The following is a 19,262-nucleotide window of genomic DNA, read 5'->3' on the forward strand; positions in this document are numbered from 1 at the left end:
ATAGTTAAAACAATTGCTGTTTCTCATCATCGTCATCGTCGTCGTCGTCGTTGTTGTCATCATCATCAACGATGATCATCAGGACCATTACGAAATGATTATTTTTATAGACGAACACTGTGCACGCATTTTTAATTCGACTTCCGTCTTGAAGCCAGACCAAAGGAAAATATTTCAGCTAAAAAAAATATTCGTATAAAAAAAGCCACCGAAGTTGGAGGGAGGAAAAAAACCACATCTTTTTCGTTGTTGATTTTTCTCTTTTGTTATTGCTCTGTAAATACCGAGCAGTGTGTGATCCGTTAATTTGAATTCCTTTTGGGCTTTTGGCTTCTTTTGGCTTTTCCACATAACATTTAATGATGTTAAAAGAGATTTTCCGTCGGGGCGCTTTCGGTCGTCAAAATTCGTTTGTCGCCTTTTGTTCTTTCTTATCTGTCAGTAAGCGGCCTCGTAAGACATATCGTTTGCCATGAACCTTGTGTTCGTTTGCAATAAATTTTGATACACATCGAAGACGCACACAGCCGACGACCGACGAGAGAAAAAAAAACACAAAAACAAATAAAAACCTATCACGATGAAAGATAAAAACAGCAATTGTCTGTTCACACAGTCACATGCACAGACAAAATCGTGCGAAATATTGAGACTCAATGTCAACTGCGTCCGCTATGTACGAAATTTGTCCGCCATATACAAGGATCATTTTCCCGACTTGTGGACGATTCGATAACTTAGGGTTTTTTTTTTTGTCTGATTTTTGCTCGATTTGGCTGAATAAAATATCGCATAAATTTTCTTTTATTATATATTTAGCGAGTGTCTCAGTTCGTACATCGAATTATGTTGCCGCATGTTCTATCGCAACGTTTTTGTCTCGCATCGAATCGCGGTCGAAAATCTTGCAGCTTAATCAGCTCAGCAAGTACATCCAATTTCATCCGAAATTCTTTCAATTTATCCATCAAGATTCGATTCACACTCATTGATCTTAGCCGCGCACAAGGTTTGCCTCACGGACATCTTTATGAAAATCGATTCTGCACTTTGCTTGTGAAAAATTGTGCATCAAATTTTTGTTGAGTGCATGGAAAAAATGTTTAGCCAATTTCCATTCATCTTCAAATAGAAAATTTCCAGTGGCAAATAATTCAAAAGCTTTTTTCTAGCATCTCCACATGAATGAGCCATTGTGGTTAAGAAGTTTTTGATCGCGCGAGGAGAAAAAAGTATTGAGCAACTCAAGCAATTGAACTGAAGTACGCGCAGATCATAGGGATGTTGAAAAATAAATGAAAGCTGCTTGAATTTGTTCGACACTCGAACATTTTTCATGGAGAAATTTCGTTTTTTCATCTTGTTTCTCTTTCTTCTTCTTCTTCTTCTTTTTGTGCCATAAAGTGAAGTGTACACGAGTAAACATGGCAAATGAATGTGTTTTTTATTTCCATATTTGAAAACTACGTGTTATGGTCTCGTAACCAGAGACCTATCGAAGTATGATATCCCATTCACGCGAAACGAACGATGCAAACAGATAGGCACTTTCATAATCGGTACGATACAAATGTATGTTAGAAACCTATTAGCTGGTTTTTCCTCACTGTCATGTTCTTGTGTAATAGTGAAAGGTTCTCAATATATTGAGAGCGATCCAATTTTTCGGTAGAGTTTCGCCACAGGAAGGTGTGCTTCACTGGGTGATGTTCACCCCATGCACACATATACACACTCATGCAGTTTCCACACACTCACACATAATTCAATGAGGCACAAAGTTTGCATTTTGTTGCGATGATGTATTTGCATAATACAATCGCGGGCGTTTACACACGTCTATTTATTCAAAGCAGATAAATGGTGAAAGTCAAAGAATAAAGTGAAGATACATTGTTGACTTTCTGCCATGAAACACCATTTACTTTTGAGCTCAAACTTTTCACGCGAAAGAATCAACTTTATTTGCATAAACAAAATAATACGCATTTTACATTTAGATTGATTGCCCTTCGTACCACTTTTTTCGGCACTACATTTCATGCACAAAAAATGGAGCCGCGTAATTACACATACAAATAAATGCAAAAATGCTTGCTCCTTCGAAGAACCAAAAAAAAAAAATGGGATTGAGAAATCTGATTCAATATACGATTTACAATTCACTTGTTTCACCCACACAAAAACAACAACCAAGATTGTTCGTCGATAAAATGGAATTTGTGTAAACAACAGATGCATGCCGAAATATGAACCCGTCTCGAAATTGTGTTTAGTCAAAGATATATGCAATGGAGCAAAATATTTGTGATTTTAATCGTGAGCACACCATATGCTACTTCAATTCGCCTTATCATCGAAACACCAGCCAACCAATATTTGATTGGTCTTCATTCTATGGAGACAAACATAATTGAAGATGTCTTTTTAAATTCGACCGAAAGCGTTCGGCTGAAAGAACTTGAGGCTTTGTCCGTTAAAGTACATTTTTTGGATGAAGATCACAGCTTTGTACAGTGTGGCATTTTTGCGTTTGTTATTTTTTCTATTCAAAATGTTTTTCTTTGGTTTCGTCGAAAAAAGAATTTCTCTCTCTTTTGGAATATCTGAACGATTTTGAATATGGAATATGTGTATATCGCAAAAAAAAAATTTCAATGTTCAAAATGTAGATGTTTACATGGAAAACCAAATCTGTGCATTAGAGATAGATAGGATCAGTTGTGGATATGTTGAATATTAGACTTATTGGAATTCACTCAATTCCATTTTGTGATTCGACCTTTTTTGCGGCTGCCGCCTTTATCAATCACATAATTCGTTTCGCGTTCGCTTCTCGCTGCGGCGTTATTCATTTATAAAGTACTGTCGATGGTAAAGCCCTAGACGCTGAAAAAAAAGATGAAAAAAGTATGCACATCTTCCGATTTGTTATCCCGTTCGATTGAAAACGAAGAAGAAGAAGAAACCGAAGGAGGAAAGAAAAATAGTCGAAAAAAAGGAAAGAGGATTCGTGTACACAACGTTTGAACACTGTGCGTTGAATTTTTGGGATAATAAAAAGCTTAACGCCAAGTGAAATGAAATGATGAAATTTCCGACGATGAGAAAATATGCATATGAATGTGCCGGGTGGAAAGAAAAATGGTAACAAAATAGATTCTCGGGGGCAACAATATTATACATTTGAAGCTAAACTCATCTTCTTCTAGGAAAAAAAACACACACTTACACACACAAACGAACCGTGTATTCAATCTATCTAAGTATCATCATTGACTGCATCTGTAGGTAACTGCTGTTATTATTATTATGAAGCGCACAAAATATTACATATTTAGCGCACAACACGGTCGGAAGAAGAAAAAATCGCATGAAAATGTCGTACATTTGCATATTTTGTAGTATTTTGTAAAATACACCATCGTTGAGTTGCTTTCCATATACACATTCACTTTCATTCACATTGTCTTTTCACTTTCTACCGGATAAATTTTCGAAGACCTAGCGGAATATGAGGACAGGAATGTCATACGGTTCATCCATTGGTATATGTGTATAAATCGTAAATGAATTGATCCAGAAAAAAACCGTGTTTTTGTTCCATTGTCATCGAGGAAAAAAACAGACACTCTTACTTCACAACAGCGTGTGATCCGTTTCATTCTGTAGCGAAACCTATGTTTTCATGTATAAGTCAACAAGATATTTGCATCGTGAAACTAATGATACTTTCGACTTACTTCTGTGGATATTGCAGTGATTTCATATAAGCCAAGCTACGAACCTCCCCTTCCCTCCATGTACATATATGGCAATAATCGTGTTGTTTGCTTTTCTCTGTTTGCAATTAGTGTGTTTGTGCGTGCATTTGCGTCAACCAGGATAGCTGAAAATGTTGCATAACGCAGACAATACAAGTAGCTGCAGTGGATATTATATGAAATGTGAGGCTTAAATTTCGCTACAGATCTAGAACAAACACACCCACACATACAAACATTTTATTGCAATTTCATAAAAACATGCAATAGCTCGTTCAATTTACGAAATTGTAGCGAAACACTATTTGGTTTGTACACCGCACTATATACTTAATTGTCAATTCTGATTGAAATTCCTTCATTCTCAATATTGCCCACAAAATGCCACGCTTCTGTTCATTTCATGAACAGAAATCACTTCAATCAAAAATAAGGATATGTAAAAATGAAAATTCAAATCGAACAATAACGACATGTTGTTAACATTCTTGCAAAATCTAGATACTCACTTTGTATTGCAAAGTGTCCTTGTATTTTATAACAATGACTCTTTCTACTCCCTCTGAGTCTCTTTCTTCGCCACTATCATTCTCTTTATGACCGCAATTTTGAATAAGAATTATTTAGTTTGAACAGCGTCGGAGAATGGTCGAATCCTCGACCATTTTATGTGTTATATGTGAATTTATCTGCGTTAAGTCTCGGCAAATGTGAGATACTGTTTTTGAAATTCAACTTATCTGCATATGAAAAACTATTCACTCAATGAGACAAAATGGGTTGTTGTAGTACAAACACACACACACAACTGAAAACAGTACACATCCATTTTGTCGTCAGACTTTACATTCCGTTTTTGAACTAGTTTCATTGAGTTTTGTAGGTTGTTAATGCATTTAGATGGTTTGTTATGATAAGTAGCGGATGGCTAGGAAGAGCTAGCGAGTCTGAGGCGAGCGTACGAGTGAGTGTATCCTCCTATATATGACAGCATACCATATAAGCGATGAAACAAAATGGTTCAAGTTCATGCAACATGTCCAATGTGTCAACTTTATGTTTAAATGAACGATAATTGCGGTGTAAATGCCGTGGATAGGTGGGTGGGTGTATGTGGCTTTTTATTCAACTTCGCATCCACAATATCGAATTGTGTGACTACACACAACACGAACGTCAAATTATACCGAGTTGATGTTTTATGCAGTAGCGCATTGAATTTATAGTGAAGCAATCGAGCGAGCGGACCGTTGAGCCATTGAGCTAGTCAGCCAGCCAGCCAGCCATCGCGTATAATACAGCGCGCAATTTTGTTTCTGCCCTACTTTTTCCAGCTATTGTACAACTGTACGCGCTTGAATTAAATGAAGATTTCATTCTATTATACTCTTCAGATAAGCTCTCGGTACGCGTACTTGAGCCCAGTGCTTTTTTTTACCATTTTAACATATCGAAATGCGAGACAAAAAATCGGCTGCTGCAAGCACTTTTATCAATAAAAATTTATCGAATTTTTTTTTCAACCAAACGTAATTTTTCGATTGATCGACTGCTGTTGCTCGGTGAGAATTGCGCTACGGGCATCATCGGAAAATGGTTCTTTTTTCAAATGGATTCGCTTTTTTTTTCTTCTCCGCTGTTTTTCTCGCATGTGAAGGCCTTGGCAATTTTCTCTCTCTTTTCCCTGGCACAAAATGCCAATTCTGCCAACGTGAGGCTATTAACGTTTAACTTTAATATAATTAATTATTTGTATGCTTTTGCGCGAGCGCACCCGCACGCACACTCACTGTCTGACAAACGTAAAATGCATGGAAAGCCAATCACGTCGTGTTTTAACAAACGAAGCCTTTTTCTTTGAGAGATTTTTTTCTTCAATTCGCTTGTTTCGTCTCGCCAGACCCGAAAAACAGCATTATTCACTTCGGGCAATTACCAATTTTTTCTGTATACAACCCTTTTGCTAATGGTGGTACAACGAAATTTTTCATTTCTTTCGAATGCTCATGATGAGTGATGAATCCGCAAACGGTGGTGATCCTTTCAGAAAAAAAAAAACCAAAAATGGCTCCCTTATGTGAAATGTCAAACCATTTTCGAAGTGGAAATCCTTAGCCATTGCTGAACAACAATCCTTTACGGCAAAGATTTCTTTTTAGCTAATTAATAAGTGTTGATTCAAGTTTTAAAAATGAAGTGATCCTTTGAAATGACTACCTTCAGGGTTTTTGACTTGAGGCTGTTTCAAACCTTTTCCCACTGAATGCAGAAGGACTGAGGTTTTCTTTTAAATTATAATTTTTTTCCGCACGCCGTTTGGATATATTATTATATTTGGATATATTATTGTATATCCAATTACATGGTTAATTGAAATGCAAGGTGCCGCTTATCAACAAGGCAGCATTCGATAGAAACACTCATGTTTGTCGCATTCATGCCCATGAAATGTGTTTGCAACCGCCGTTTATAAAGCGATATAAAGCGATATAAAGCATTGGTGGTGAATAAACTGGTTAATTTGATGTATGGCTTTGTATCTCTGTATCAAATACAGATGCGTAATAAATAATGGTCACGTTCAATTGGAAAGTAATATGTTGCAGCCATTTTTCAAGCTCATGTCGAATTCGAACTCTGACTAAAAGGAAATACGGTCACGCGAACGTGGAAGATTGTTCTGGGTAACACGTTGGTTAATGATGTTTCATGTACGATAGATAACATTTTTTTTATCAACAACAAGAGTGTCGTCATATCGAACTCACAATGTCTATGGAACGATGTGATATGTGGCGCAACTAGGTGATGGCCGTAGAAGTTCTGTCAAAAATCAAACACAACCAACTTTACATTCAGTTACATAGTTCAGCTAACCCATAGTACATCCATCCATGGGCTAGGTGCGCCACCAGCGTGAAAAAATATGACAGTATATGATTAATACACAGCACATTGTGAGTTCGGTCATATGCCAGTAGGCAAACGTTGAATGTAATATGCTGGTGAGTTGCTCTTATAGCCCGCTGGATATACGCGACCCACCTTCGGAAAGAGACGACATACGTTTACAGCAGAACAGGCAAATCGGAAGTTAATTGATATAAAACATTGATGGTGTGCAGGCCATGTTGTCAAGCAAAATGCCGAAAAGATACACACATACGGATATTATCGAGGTTTTTCCTGAAAACACACTAATGATTGTCATAATGTCAAATGATATTGCTGATAACGTTTCAATTGAGACTCGTTACAGTGTACTCGCTGTATTGTTGCCGTGCCTGTGTTTGTGCAACGGCATCCGAAAATGGTGTGGTTTTGCATTTGACATAGAAATAACTGTAATAACAATACGAAGATTACAATATATAAACGACAACGACGTCATCAGATGGGGGCGAAAAATAACGGCCATTGGTCACTTATCTCAAAAATATAACATTTGACGCTAATGGGCCGATTTCTATTTACACCCATAAATATGTTGTCAGAGTAAATATGGAATTGTTGGGCAATTTTTTTCCATTTTCATATTATTTCGGATTCAAGTCTCGAATTCAAGACCAACTTTTTGACTTTATTCTTTCTCGCCCACTCTCTTTCTCCGAGACTCTCAATCTCTTTATGAACACATGAAACTATTCGGAATCGCAAACGAACACCGTTAAGCAAAAAAAAAGCTCTTACTACCAGACGCTTGTCATAAAAATGAAATATGAGCTGAAATCTGTAGAGGGCATCGCAGTGAGCGAGGAGTACGTGCGAAAAAAAATTCGAATTGAAACTAAAAGTAAACACCTTTGTCGAAGTGGAGCGAAACATTTGAAATATGCGTCGGGCTGGAAGGCGCAAAAAGAAAATAAATCCATCCAAGAAATGATTGGATAAACGTCCTGCTAGAGACGGTCACATAGTGAAAGTTTTTGCGTTTTACGCAACGTTTTATTGTTGCTTTTTGATTCTTTGCTTTATCGCTTTGCACTGACCTTTTGGCAGATTTATCACTGAACTCTGATTATGGAACGTGTTCAAGAAGTAAATACGAGCACACAAAACATCCAATAAATGTCAGATTCAGTTGAAATTTTATGAAAGACAAACGTCGGAGTTTTAAAGCATGCTTGGTAAGTAAATACAGTGACCAGAATTCAAGGGAATATACTGTTGTTGGCTTGTGTTTCTATCAATTATGCTAAGCCGTTCGCATCAATTTATGACCGAAATTACAGTGGAACAACTTTTGTATTCCCGGGAATTGTGCTGGGCAAAAATTTGGAGCATTTTAGTAGAACAAAAAAAAAGGTGCGACATTCATTTACATTTAACTTGAAGTGTAAATGGAGGAAAAATAGCATCTACAATGAACACAATTTTCGCGTTTTGTTAAAAGCTCAAAGTGATGCACATTCCCGCTGTTAATTTCAAAACAGGGAAAACCAACGTGAACATTGAAATAGATGAAAATACATCAGTCAAAATGGTAGCTCTGATTTTCTTATTTCGGTTTTCCGAGTGGAATGGCTGATATGATTGAAATAAATGTTTGATTTTATTCATCACATGAAAAACTTTTCCATTCATTGTGACACACGACACCGAATCGCTACGAGTTCCATTCATATGCCATTCATATTCATCAGAAAACGGTGGAAAATGGTGCGTTTTGTGTCATTACAATTTTAATTAAATGCATGTTTTTGTGGCAAAGGTTACGATAATGATATGACCGTTTCACCTTTTTCTTTTTTATCAAATTAAAGCGAAAGAGCTGACACATACACAAACCGAAAAAAATAGGTGCGTTTTGTAGTCGGAATAGGTCGGCGCTTACCGCACGTAAATTTCATTCACAATGAGAACAAATTAGGTGTCAATTCATCTTTTTCACATTTGTACACAGAAGAAGAAGGAAAAAGTGCTGATAATTACGCTTCAGTGAAATCAGTTCACGAGAAAAGCATTCATCATTATTCATAATTCATTGTTTTTCGTTTATGTTTTGCTTTTTCCTTTCGTTACAACTCCCCTCACCATTTCCGTTTAATCTCATTTGTAAAACCAATTGTTATTCCCATTTAAACGATCTACGGCTTTTCAACGGTAAGCTCTAAATATTCTTGGAATTCGAAAGAAATTCTTTTTCAGCGACTCACTTCAAATTCAAAGAATGATAGAATTAATGGGCGGTCGGTCGGTCGGTCTGAAGAAGCCAAATGAAAATATTTGTACATTCTTATGATTTGTTTACGCGTTGACAGAAAAACCGTTCAAAATCTAAAGGTTTCTTAGAAATTTTTCCGATGGACAAGCCACCTCTCTGGTGAACTTTGATGTGAATGGAATGAACATGTAACTTGGTTTTTACACCTTTCACACCCAACGAACACAATGATTTCATTCCCATAATTTTCAGAGAGAAATGTACAATTTTTCAGCGAAACGATTTTTTTCAACCAGCTCAACGAATTAGTATGAAAATTTGATTGGGGTTACCCATTCACATAGAACCGGGAGGCTGCAACATTGACTTCTTTCCATACTAATTTGACGTTTGTCAGTGGTGAACGATTTTACAGCGCCATCTGCACATATTTGACTATTCAAAGTGAACTAGCTGTCATCAGTATCGATGAGTCATCGATGCTCAATTTTGGGTCATAAACGGCACATTTGCAATTTTCAATGTACCGTTTACGACCCAAAATAAATTGAGCATCGATGACTCAACGATACTGATGACAGCTAGTTCACATTGAATAGTCAAATATGTGCAGATGGCGCTTTTTGTGTTTGAAGCGCAACGTTGCAGCTGCCCGCATAGAACAAACAGATATTTTTTGCTTTCAATGAACAATTATCTCTGAAATGTGAAAATTACTGTAGTTTTGAGTTGTTGGGGTTTTTCGAAGAATGGTTCTTTTTTTACGTCATGCCAATTCATCGCGCATGGAAAGACCTTTTCCACTTCGACAACACACACACACACACACACTCTCAGCAAATGGTTTTTTTCTCACATTAACCAAAAAAATATATTCACATATATTTTGTGTGCACGATTTCTTTATAATTGAAATTGGCAAAATTTTACAGCTACCGCTTCTTCTATTGAATTGAAATTGGTGTCTATTGTTTTTTTTTTGTTTCGTGCACAGAACCGACATTCGCACATATTTTATTGTTTCAAATAGAGACAACGTTGGCGGCAGTTAATGGAATTATAGATGATTAATATAGATACTGAAAAGTATTGATATCAAGTGAAGAGGAACACAACAGCAACAGCCACAGCAATGGAAAAAAAACTTTAGTTCAAATTGCTTTCACTACCAATATTTGTTGATCAATTATGGTATTTTCATATAACGGTTATGAATAATAAAAGAAGAGGGATTTTTTGTTCACTCCATAATGGTGATACCAATTTTTCCTAGAAATTTTTCTATGCAATTGTCTGTTTTTAGCTATATTTCTTTATGGACAATATGAATAGATAAAAGCGTTTTACCTTTTTTTCAGTTGAGGAAATTAAACCAATAATTTGCCGTTTGATGTAGCAAAAAACTTTATTAAATTGTCGGCAGTTCCTTAAGTCGGCAGTTCCTTAACTCGGACAGGTGGTCATCGGTCGTTTAATCACAACTCAAATCCACTTTCACTCAAAAGTGTGTGTGCGTCAAAATGTACGTCGTTTCGTGATAAAACACAATTTAAACTTGCACACTAGTTTAGGTGTACATAAGGAGGATTTTCATCAAAGGAGGCAAAAGAGTAAGTTTGAAAAAAGATGTTCACGTTCGTAACGTCTAGTCAATTCCCAACAACAACAACAAAAAAATATAATTCCTTTTTTTTTTTGTCCGAATCACTAAAGTTCTCCAATAAAAGTTGATAAGGTTTTGACTTTACGTGTGGATGTCGGTAAATTCAAACAAAAAAAAATGAGAACAAACAATTTACACTTGTTGGTTGTTTCATGGCTGTTGAAGTACTGAATGCACAACATGATTCGCTACAAAAGCTCGACACCGCCGCCGCTGCCTGACTATAGTCTTTTTCATCCACCGCGCTCTCACCCACATCGCTTGGTCGTGCAGTCGAGTGAAAGTGTACGCGCAGGATAACGTTGACATGCTTTTGCTTACACTGGCTGGATACGTGTTTTTTTTTGTCGTTTTTTGATATGCCAACAAAACATAAACGTTAAACGTTAAGCCCAATGCGATGCGGTTGTGTGTGTATCGCAACAAAATCGGAGATTTTCAAACCCTCAACGATTGAATCAACAGATGCCACTTGCACATGGATGCGGCCAGACGCATAAGTGTCATGCTCTCCGGTTACTATACTTACCGCATATAGAATGTTGAAACGCATTTCGGGCTGAAAACTTTGTTTCAAGAGAGCAAAATACATTTAACTACTTTGGAAAGTTTGCAAAATGGAATGTTCGATTTTGGACAAGCCTGTTGAAAGTTTAAATTGAATTGAAACTAGCCAATATTTCACCGATTTTTACTAATTATTTATAGTTTACATTGATTTATCATACATTTTGGGTTCATTTTCATTAGTATCGTTCATTAAAACGGTTGAAATTTCGGTTCACGGTGTAATTTTTCATGTTTCAAGCACAGATTTTTGTTTTTCGCACTACATCGAAATGAAGAGTTGTCGAATTTTCTTTAAAATAAAAAATCAATAACTTTCTGCGGTTTAATATTTCCTTGTTAATAAATACAACTTATGAATTAAAGATGGAATCGCGTTGGTCTTAGCTCATGCTCATAAATATTGTCCGGAAATACATTATGGAATTTTGATTCGGATGTTTCGCGATCCCAATCGCCGCTGTACTTTTTCATTGGAACATGCACGATTTCCACTTTGGAGTCATTGTTTTGATAGTTGTTTGCTAAAAAAAATTTCAATCCCAGGATAAGCGAGGCTAACAGTGACATTTTGCTGAACATGAATGCAGACGTTGATAGAATGGTGACCGCCTTTACGAACAGTGGAAACATGAACATTTTCGTAAGGAATACACCAATTATGATCGGATACAGCCATTTGTATTTCTTTTTTTTCCCACCGCCAAGTTTGCCAATCTTTCCATATTTACTAAACTTTGGAAATTTTGATATGCCACCACCACCATACTTCTTCCGACCTGGTTTAAGAAAACGACAAAAAGAACAAACAAACAAAAGATAAGAAAATGTATATCTTGGTGCAAATCGTCAACAACCAACATAATCTGATTTGTAAAAGAAAAAAGAACTCTGTAAAAACACTGGAAAAGAGGATGAAAAAATGCAGCGTAATTTAGTTTGGTACGATACTCAAGTGGAAAAAATACAGCCAGTAGCGTCTTGATGCTTGAACTTTGTTTTTTCTCTTCTCTTTGTTGTTCGTATGTTTCAACACAAAATGAAAACGGAGGAGAAAAATGTAAATTGCCCTTCGCGTCTCTTTGATACGTCGTTACAACTTGAACAGCTTAATCAGCGTTTTTTTTTCATTCATTCATTCAGCGACGTGTGTTCACCTGATGCGCTTGTTGTGCGTGTGTTGAAAATGACAACGCACATGAAAAATGAGCCAATTTAAGTGAATCGTTGCCGACGTTGGTTTTATGTCTAAAGAGACGATGAAATTTAATCTACTTCACATATTCAGACATTTTTCGATGTAACAGACTCATTCAATCCATCCAACAACGGACGAGACCTAAGCCAATCGACCGAAAATGAATTTCGGATAAGCCACGGCACACACAACGAGAAAGAGAGGGAGAGAGAGAGAAAAAAACAGCAGCAGCAGCAGCTGAACTATGTTTAATATTAAGAGTTCACCTGTTTCCACGTCAGCTAACGCGTCATCCGAATCTCGACTGGAATAATCGACAGCATCATTTGGTTTTGGCATTTCCATTGCGTTGTCAATTGCAGTCACATTTGTCGCCGATGTTCGAATGTGATTACCGACCTCATTGACATTGTTGCTGTTGCTGTTGTTGTTGTTACTATCGAAGAATGAGGTTGGTCGGTTGTCTGTTTGTGATTTGACTTCATTTCTCATTGACGCACTATTGTCCACCACAAAACCGTCTGAATATTTAGTAACAATCGAAATTGTCAATAGCAAGTACAGCGACGTTGTGAACATGTTTTTCTTTCCTTTTTTCTCGCCCCTTTGAATGTATTTGGTTTATGTGCACGCGGCACAACCACAGATAGACGAAGAAGAAAAAAATTGATAATGGGTTCTTGTTTATGACCTTAGTTAATTTAGTTTGGTCCGTTCGGTTGGTCTTTATCTTTTCGAAATCGAAAATTACATTTGGTGACGCACAACTCCCTAATTAATCGCTATCATTCGCCGTGTATAAAAATATTCTAACTACAAAATCGCTCACACACATACACACAAAGCACAACTCGCCGATTTTTTTTATCCGAATCGTACGGTATTGCCAAGTTCGAAGAGTTTCGTTTGACACAAAGAATCCAAACTGAATGACAATGGAATATATCGAACAATGGCTTATATATCAGCTACTGGAGAGGAAAATGTGGGTGAAACGCTGAACCAATCCATTGAGTACGAAACTAAACAAGCATATCGGGAGAGTAATCAACGCTTCACTTGTGCCAATGAAAAATAATAACGAATATACTCAAAGATACTATTACTTCCACGTGAATTGACTTACAATAGCACAATCTGTTAGCATTGCCTATTTTCGCTACTTTCTTCCCCGTTTGTTCGCATTTTCTATGATATCAGTTCACGCATTGCATTCTATGCACCGAAAACATGTTTTTCTTTCTCTCTTCCTTTCTTTCTCTCATTCATTCTTTCGTTTTGTCTTTTGTCAACTCGTTTTTGGATCACTAAACAAACTAATTGATTGTCTTCTTCAATCATAATTTCTATGTTTCTCTTCCATTTGCTCCGAATCACCATTTCTGATTGCACTGATTTTGCCATTCAATATTTAAGTTGAGAAATACAGTTATAGTCGGAATTTATCGTGTGCATTTCATTTGTCGCTCATAGTTTCGTTTCTATTTCTTCTTTTTTTTGTATTCGTTTTTTTTCAGTCTTCTTATTAATTTTTTCGTTGCGACAAGGCACAAATGCACCGGAGAGCCCGAGTCGACATTGAAAAATAATATTTTTGTTCTGTTTATTCGTCATCGATCTTTGATTTTTCTTTGGATTCAATATGCATTTTTTTTTTGCTCTTTGCAAACTTATTTCGAAGCCGTTGAGTTGTTTAACGGCAAAATTACACATTTTTCTTCGCTTAGTTTTCTATTCAGTCAATCTTTTGGTGCAGCACAAATAATTCAATTTCATTACTTTCGCCATATTTTACAAGCGGTCTCTTCATTACATTAAGTCGTTTTTTTTCTGCTGACAACCACCATATCAATCTCACTCATCACAGTTTATGGTAAAAAAGCAAACTTTTCGGATGTTCTTTCAAATAATTGACTTCGCATATGACTTGTTGAACACTAAAGTGTTTTATATAAATGATTTATAAGATGTGCGCCATTTTATTTGAAGCTAAAGATACGCCATGTTAACATGAGAATTTTCATGCACATTATTATTTTCATCGAAAATGACGACGCGTTGTTCTAGTAACCTCGACTATAATGAGAAGAAAACGATGAAAATATTTATTGTTTGAGTTGCTAGCTGCTTTTGAATCACCATCAGATGTGCAAACAAAGTGCTTCTTTGTTTCTCAGACCAGCCAACCAAGTGTATTGAAATCGGTGTGCTTCAGAGTCATATATCATCGGAAAGCAAATAACTATGAGCAAAATCAAGCAGGTATGAATTTTCCATACAACATCTCACATTTGTAGTTGCTACCTCATGCATGCATGTGCGCAATCAGAACGATGCTATTTTGAGATAGAAAGAGGGCAAGAGAGAGAAACAGAAAGAGAGAGTGAGAGAGATTTCCCATTATGTGTTACATGAAGCCTGATCAAAATCACGTGGCGTGATTCAAGTGCTGCTTGGCTCAAACTTAAATCTTCAACTGCTACTATAATCTGAAGCAAGAAACAGTCAACACTATTATTGTTGTCAAATAACGAAGCTATCTATTGTTTTTGTCAGTGAATGGCAGCTAGTTTCTACTCCTTTTTGCTATCACCCTGGCTTACATGGCAGCAAATTGCTAAGCTAAACAATAAATATCGTGATGAAGCAAGTTTTCCACCAACAAGTGAGTATAAGAATTTTCTTGGAAAAACTATAGAAAATAATAGATTCATTGTGAGAGCGAGTATTTTGGTCGGCACATCGAAAACAGAACAAGCATTCGCATAAATAGTAAGCCAAAGTGAATGGAAAACTTCATGTAAATAATTGTACCGGATATTTGAAGGATGAAAAAGTTGCCACGCGCAATATAACGAACGTTAATCGATTTTGAAAGAAACTTTTTCCGAAGTTTGTGAAAATATTGTAACGTCGCGCGTAACATCCAAACCAGGCATCATTAAATCTTTTCAACAGTTTAGAAATTTGTAACGTGTTTTTGAATTCAAGCAGATCGTTAACTTTTTAATAAATTATGTAAAATATATAAGTGAGTTAGACACAGAATAATTTGGTATTGTATCATTTAAATCTAATCCTTAAATTGATAGGCACGCAGCAATGCTGGCGGGGTGTGAGCAGTGTCCTTCTGTCTTCTCTTTAGTTTGTCTTCGATAGATCGCACTTCTTGTATGCCGTGTTGAAGAAATTGTAAAACATGTAGAATACCAGAAGAACGTTAGGCACATAAATGGCCAGCAACAATTTGGGTACGTCGCAGCCCTTTGCCAATGAAAGTGCACATTGGATGAGAATGATTGTAAATTGGATCTATAAACAAACGAAAGAAGTAGAAGAAGAAAGAAAAACAGAACGAAAATTCATTAGATGCAATCAGGTTGTTGTGAATTTGTTACCAAGTGGAAAATGAAAAATTACCATTTGAATGAGTGTTATGTTTTTCTTGATGCCGATTAATTTGCGTTGAATTTCTGGCCCGAACAATGCAGCAGAGTAATAACTGTACATGATGACGTGCACCTGAAATTACCCAAATAAATTTTATGAATAATAAATAATGAGCAACAAACGACGAATGATAATTATAATAATAACAATAACTTACAAATGAATTGAGCACCACGGAGAACAAAATCATGCCACCTGCAACGAAATAGCAAAATAAAATGAAACAACCACCGTTTCTATATAAACCGGAATTTAGTGTTTGTGACAGATAGACGTGCACGCGAAAAATCGGTTTTTGGTCTGTATGTTTTGGTTTATTTTTTTTTTTTGTGAAAGTTTTTGTTGTTTGAATTTGCACATTTTGATTTTGGCGCACAAACAAACGATGATAATATTGTGTGCCATCACTCACCTGCGGTGTATTTGACCAAAATCCATGCAAGAGTAGCGGTCGATGTGTGGTGATACACATGCAATTTGGATACTTGATTTTGTTTCTTTCGCAATACAAAAAATACCGTTTCGACCAGTTCAACCAATTTCAGTAGGAATGTATGGTATGCGAATGTGAGTAGTGTGGTCGCCTTTTGACTACCGTTGTAGTCGACACTTTGACATTTCCAGAATTTGATGATGTTGAATTCGTTGGACAACAGGCCATAGATTATATGACAACAAACCGCAACTTGCGCCAAATTATAGACTGCCAGAAGCCACTTTAGGTTGTACGCCTTCCGTTTTTCCATGTAACTAACAGAGATATACAATGAAATGAAAGACACAAAGGAGAATATAAAAAAAAGAGCAAAGTCATTTTGAGCTGACGACAGTGAATTGATAACATGACCTTTGTGTATGACACAATCATGCTATTGGAAAATGGAATACATCAAATATCAAACCGGATATTAACATAATACCCCTGTGGAATAATATTGAAACGGAAAGATGATCGTTGTTTTTACTATTTTGATACACAGGATTACATAATCATTGAAGAAATTGCCTTAATGAACGGTAGCTTTTGCAAAAACTGTTTCTAAGTGAATCGATTTATTTTTAGAATCATGCTGAATAATTAAATCGAAATGGTCGACACCAGATTTAGATTATGGTAACCATAATAGAGAAATGCGGAGGGAAACAGCGCGGCGTTTTCAATGTCGATTGCTTTCGCCGATACATATTACAGTGCAATGGCATTGCTAATTGTGGCCACCGGGTCACAATTGAAACCATGACAACAATCCATTGAACCAAATGCATAAATCAATTGCCGATCGGCCCGTATGAAGTTCAATACTCGTGTCCGAATACATTTTCCATTCGATCGATCGACCAACGCGCACACATACATCGAAAGTAGTCATGTCGTCCGTTTTTTTAAACGTTTTGAATTTTTGAACACACAGACAAACGCATGACTCGACGAATTATTACCACACGTTTCAAAACTTGCGCGAAATGTGTGGCTACACAAAGTATGAAAGTAAAACGAATTATTCTCTTCGAATTTGTATACAATGGCAAACTCATTTCAATATTACAAAAAACGACAAGGCGCATACACGAGGTAATCGTATGTATAATTTCCGTTGATGGGATCCGATTGTGGCATACCCATTTTGGGCAATTAAAACATTCAACCGACTAGAAAATGATGAGCTGGCAAGAGTCCTCAACTAATTTTCACTTAAATGTGAGCATAATTTGCAATTTATATATGTATCGAAATTGATTGTGGCCAATCCATTTGATTGAGCTGATATTGGTATTTATTTTCGGAATAAATTTGTTTTCGACGGAAATCCGGTATTCGATGAACCGAAATGAACGATTCAATTTTGGTGTTCGACCTTTTTTTCCCAATTTGTAAAATTGATTCTTTTTTTATTCGGGGATTCACTCGAATCACGTATTTGATTATGCAATGCCCGTGCAGGGTAAATGTTTTAAATTTTTTTGCGGTGTTGTAAATGTTAAATGTCACCAGTTCATCGGTGATTATAATTAGCGCATTACTCGTGGAATAATGATATTATGGGTGATTGTGTGTATCCACCTTCGCTGTGTTGCATAAATAAGTTGATAAAATTATCGAAAGGAAAAAAAAAAATAAAAAAAACAACATTTCGTGGTTGCATCAAACCGAACGATGGGAAAATGTTCATTTGAAAAATAATTGGGTGAAAATATGGATGTAACTTACGCGGGCCCAAGTCGATATATGATGAATAAATACGTGGCTAAAATGCCTATCAACGGCAACGGGCTTCCCATCAGCGTCCAATCAGCAACGCGCGGATCTGTATTTGTGTTGACAAAGTGTTATCTTTGTTAATTAATCCTGTTAAACATCCATCGCAATGATGTGAAAAATAATGTTGTGCTGAACATAAAATAAATCACCTCCGATCCATAAAAAATCCATTCCACTTCCAACGGTTTGTTGCTCCATTATTTTTTTTTTTTTTGATTATGTGTTAAATTAAAAGCAAATTATGTGTTTGATTGAATTTTTTTGAACAGGAAACAAAATTTGTTCCAACAGATTATGACGATTGAGTATAAAAAACTAAGATGATATTCTTTTAAAAACGAAAAAAAAAATGTTGTTTGCGAAACGAATCACATACACCGCAAATCCAATTTCAAACTAGTCGATAACTAATCAAATATGCAACTGACTCAACACTTCATTCTAAAAATGAACTTTTTTTCAAGTAGAACGGAGCACCTAGTCCTTTCGACAACGACAAACAATCACAAACTACCGACTAGTACACATGGAGCACCGATATTTTATTTGATTTTAAATTTACCGTTTTCGTTCGATTCCCGTGACAACATTCTTTCGTTCCTCGCATTTTTTTCGTTCCTTGTAAATGTATGCAAGTTTCATTTGTCGTGGATTTCGGTGTATTGGACTGCCAAACGATTACAAAGTATTACTTTGTATATGTATTGATCAGCAAAGCAGAAGACAATACAAAAAAAAATCACACGATAGCCGAGTGATATATGTTCGAGTTTACGGTTTTTGATAGGCTTTCGATTGGCTATATTTGAACTATAGCTGTGCTCACGATTTTTTTTTATCAAGATATCGTAATAAACTAAAAATATCGTTCGATATCGTTATTATGATGGAATCTTAATAACGCTATCAACTTTTTATCAGGATATTAACTATATTCAAATAATAACGTTATCGGATGAATCTTAATAATATCGTTTGGAAGTTATCAAGATCGAATCCTGATAATTCATCAACATTCAATCTTAATAATCATCAAGTTCTGGAAGTGGGTTTTGGTGGATCCTCAGGATCGACCAGAACTGCTCCCAGTTCTGGAAGTGGATCTTCAGGATGTACCAGATCCAGTTTGACACTGCCCTTGGCCCATGGTTTGAATATAGTTAATAACCTGATAAAAAGTTGATAGCGTTATTAAG

The 19,262-nt window shown here is 36.2% G+C and overlaps 3 protein-coding genes across 3 annotated transcripts in view; all 3 read right to left on the reverse strand.

The window, feature by feature from the left end:
• LOC129566842 (D(2)-like dopamine receptor) overlaps positions 1-10,760 on the reverse strand; it is a 61,442-nt gene extending 50,682 nt beyond the window's left edge. The window contains exon 1 of the mRNA XM_055443107.1: positions 10,276-10,760. The gene's annotated coding sequence lies outside the window, so the exon portion shown is untranslated. The remainder of the gene's footprint in view (positions 1-10,275) is intronic.
• A 572-nt stretch (positions 10,761-11,332) lies between these two features.
• Positions 11,333-13,316, reverse strand: LOC129566878 (uncharacterized). The gene is made up of 2 exons (XM_055443230.1): positions 12,623-13,316; positions 11,333-11,937 (listed from the first exon to the last, which is right to left on the reverse strand). Exons 1-2 carry the CDS (start codon positions 12,933-12,935, stop codon positions 11,519-11,521), a joined length of 732 nt encoding a protein of 243 aa, XP_055299205.1. The 5' UTR covers positions 12,936-13,316; the 3' UTR covers positions 11,333-11,518.
• A 2,017-nt stretch (positions 13,317-15,333) lies between these two features.
• LOC129566755 (elongation of very long chain fatty acids protein 4-like) lies at positions 15,334-18,590 on the reverse strand. The gene is made up of 6 exons (XM_055442968.1): positions 18,216-18,590; positions 18,016-18,112; positions 16,219-16,556; positions 15,964-16,001; positions 15,777-15,878; positions 15,334-15,668 (listed from the first exon to the last, which is right to left on the reverse strand). Exons 1-6 carry the CDS (start codon positions 18,262-18,264, stop codon positions 15,498-15,500), a joined length of 795 nt encoding a protein of 264 aa, XP_055298943.1. The 5' UTR covers positions 18,265-18,590; the 3' UTR covers positions 15,334-15,497.
• Positions 18,591-19,262: the final 672 nt, after the last annotated feature.

This window comes from Sitodiplosis mosellana, unplaced genomic scaffold (assembly GCF_009176505.1).
Source record: "Sitodiplosis mosellana isolate CC-2019 unplaced genomic scaffold, AAFC_SMos_1.0 Smas_scaffold_5, whole genome shotgun sequence".
NCBI classification, from domain to species: Eukaryota; Metazoa; Arthropoda; class Insecta; order Diptera; family Cecidomyiidae; genus Sitodiplosis; species Sitodiplosis mosellana.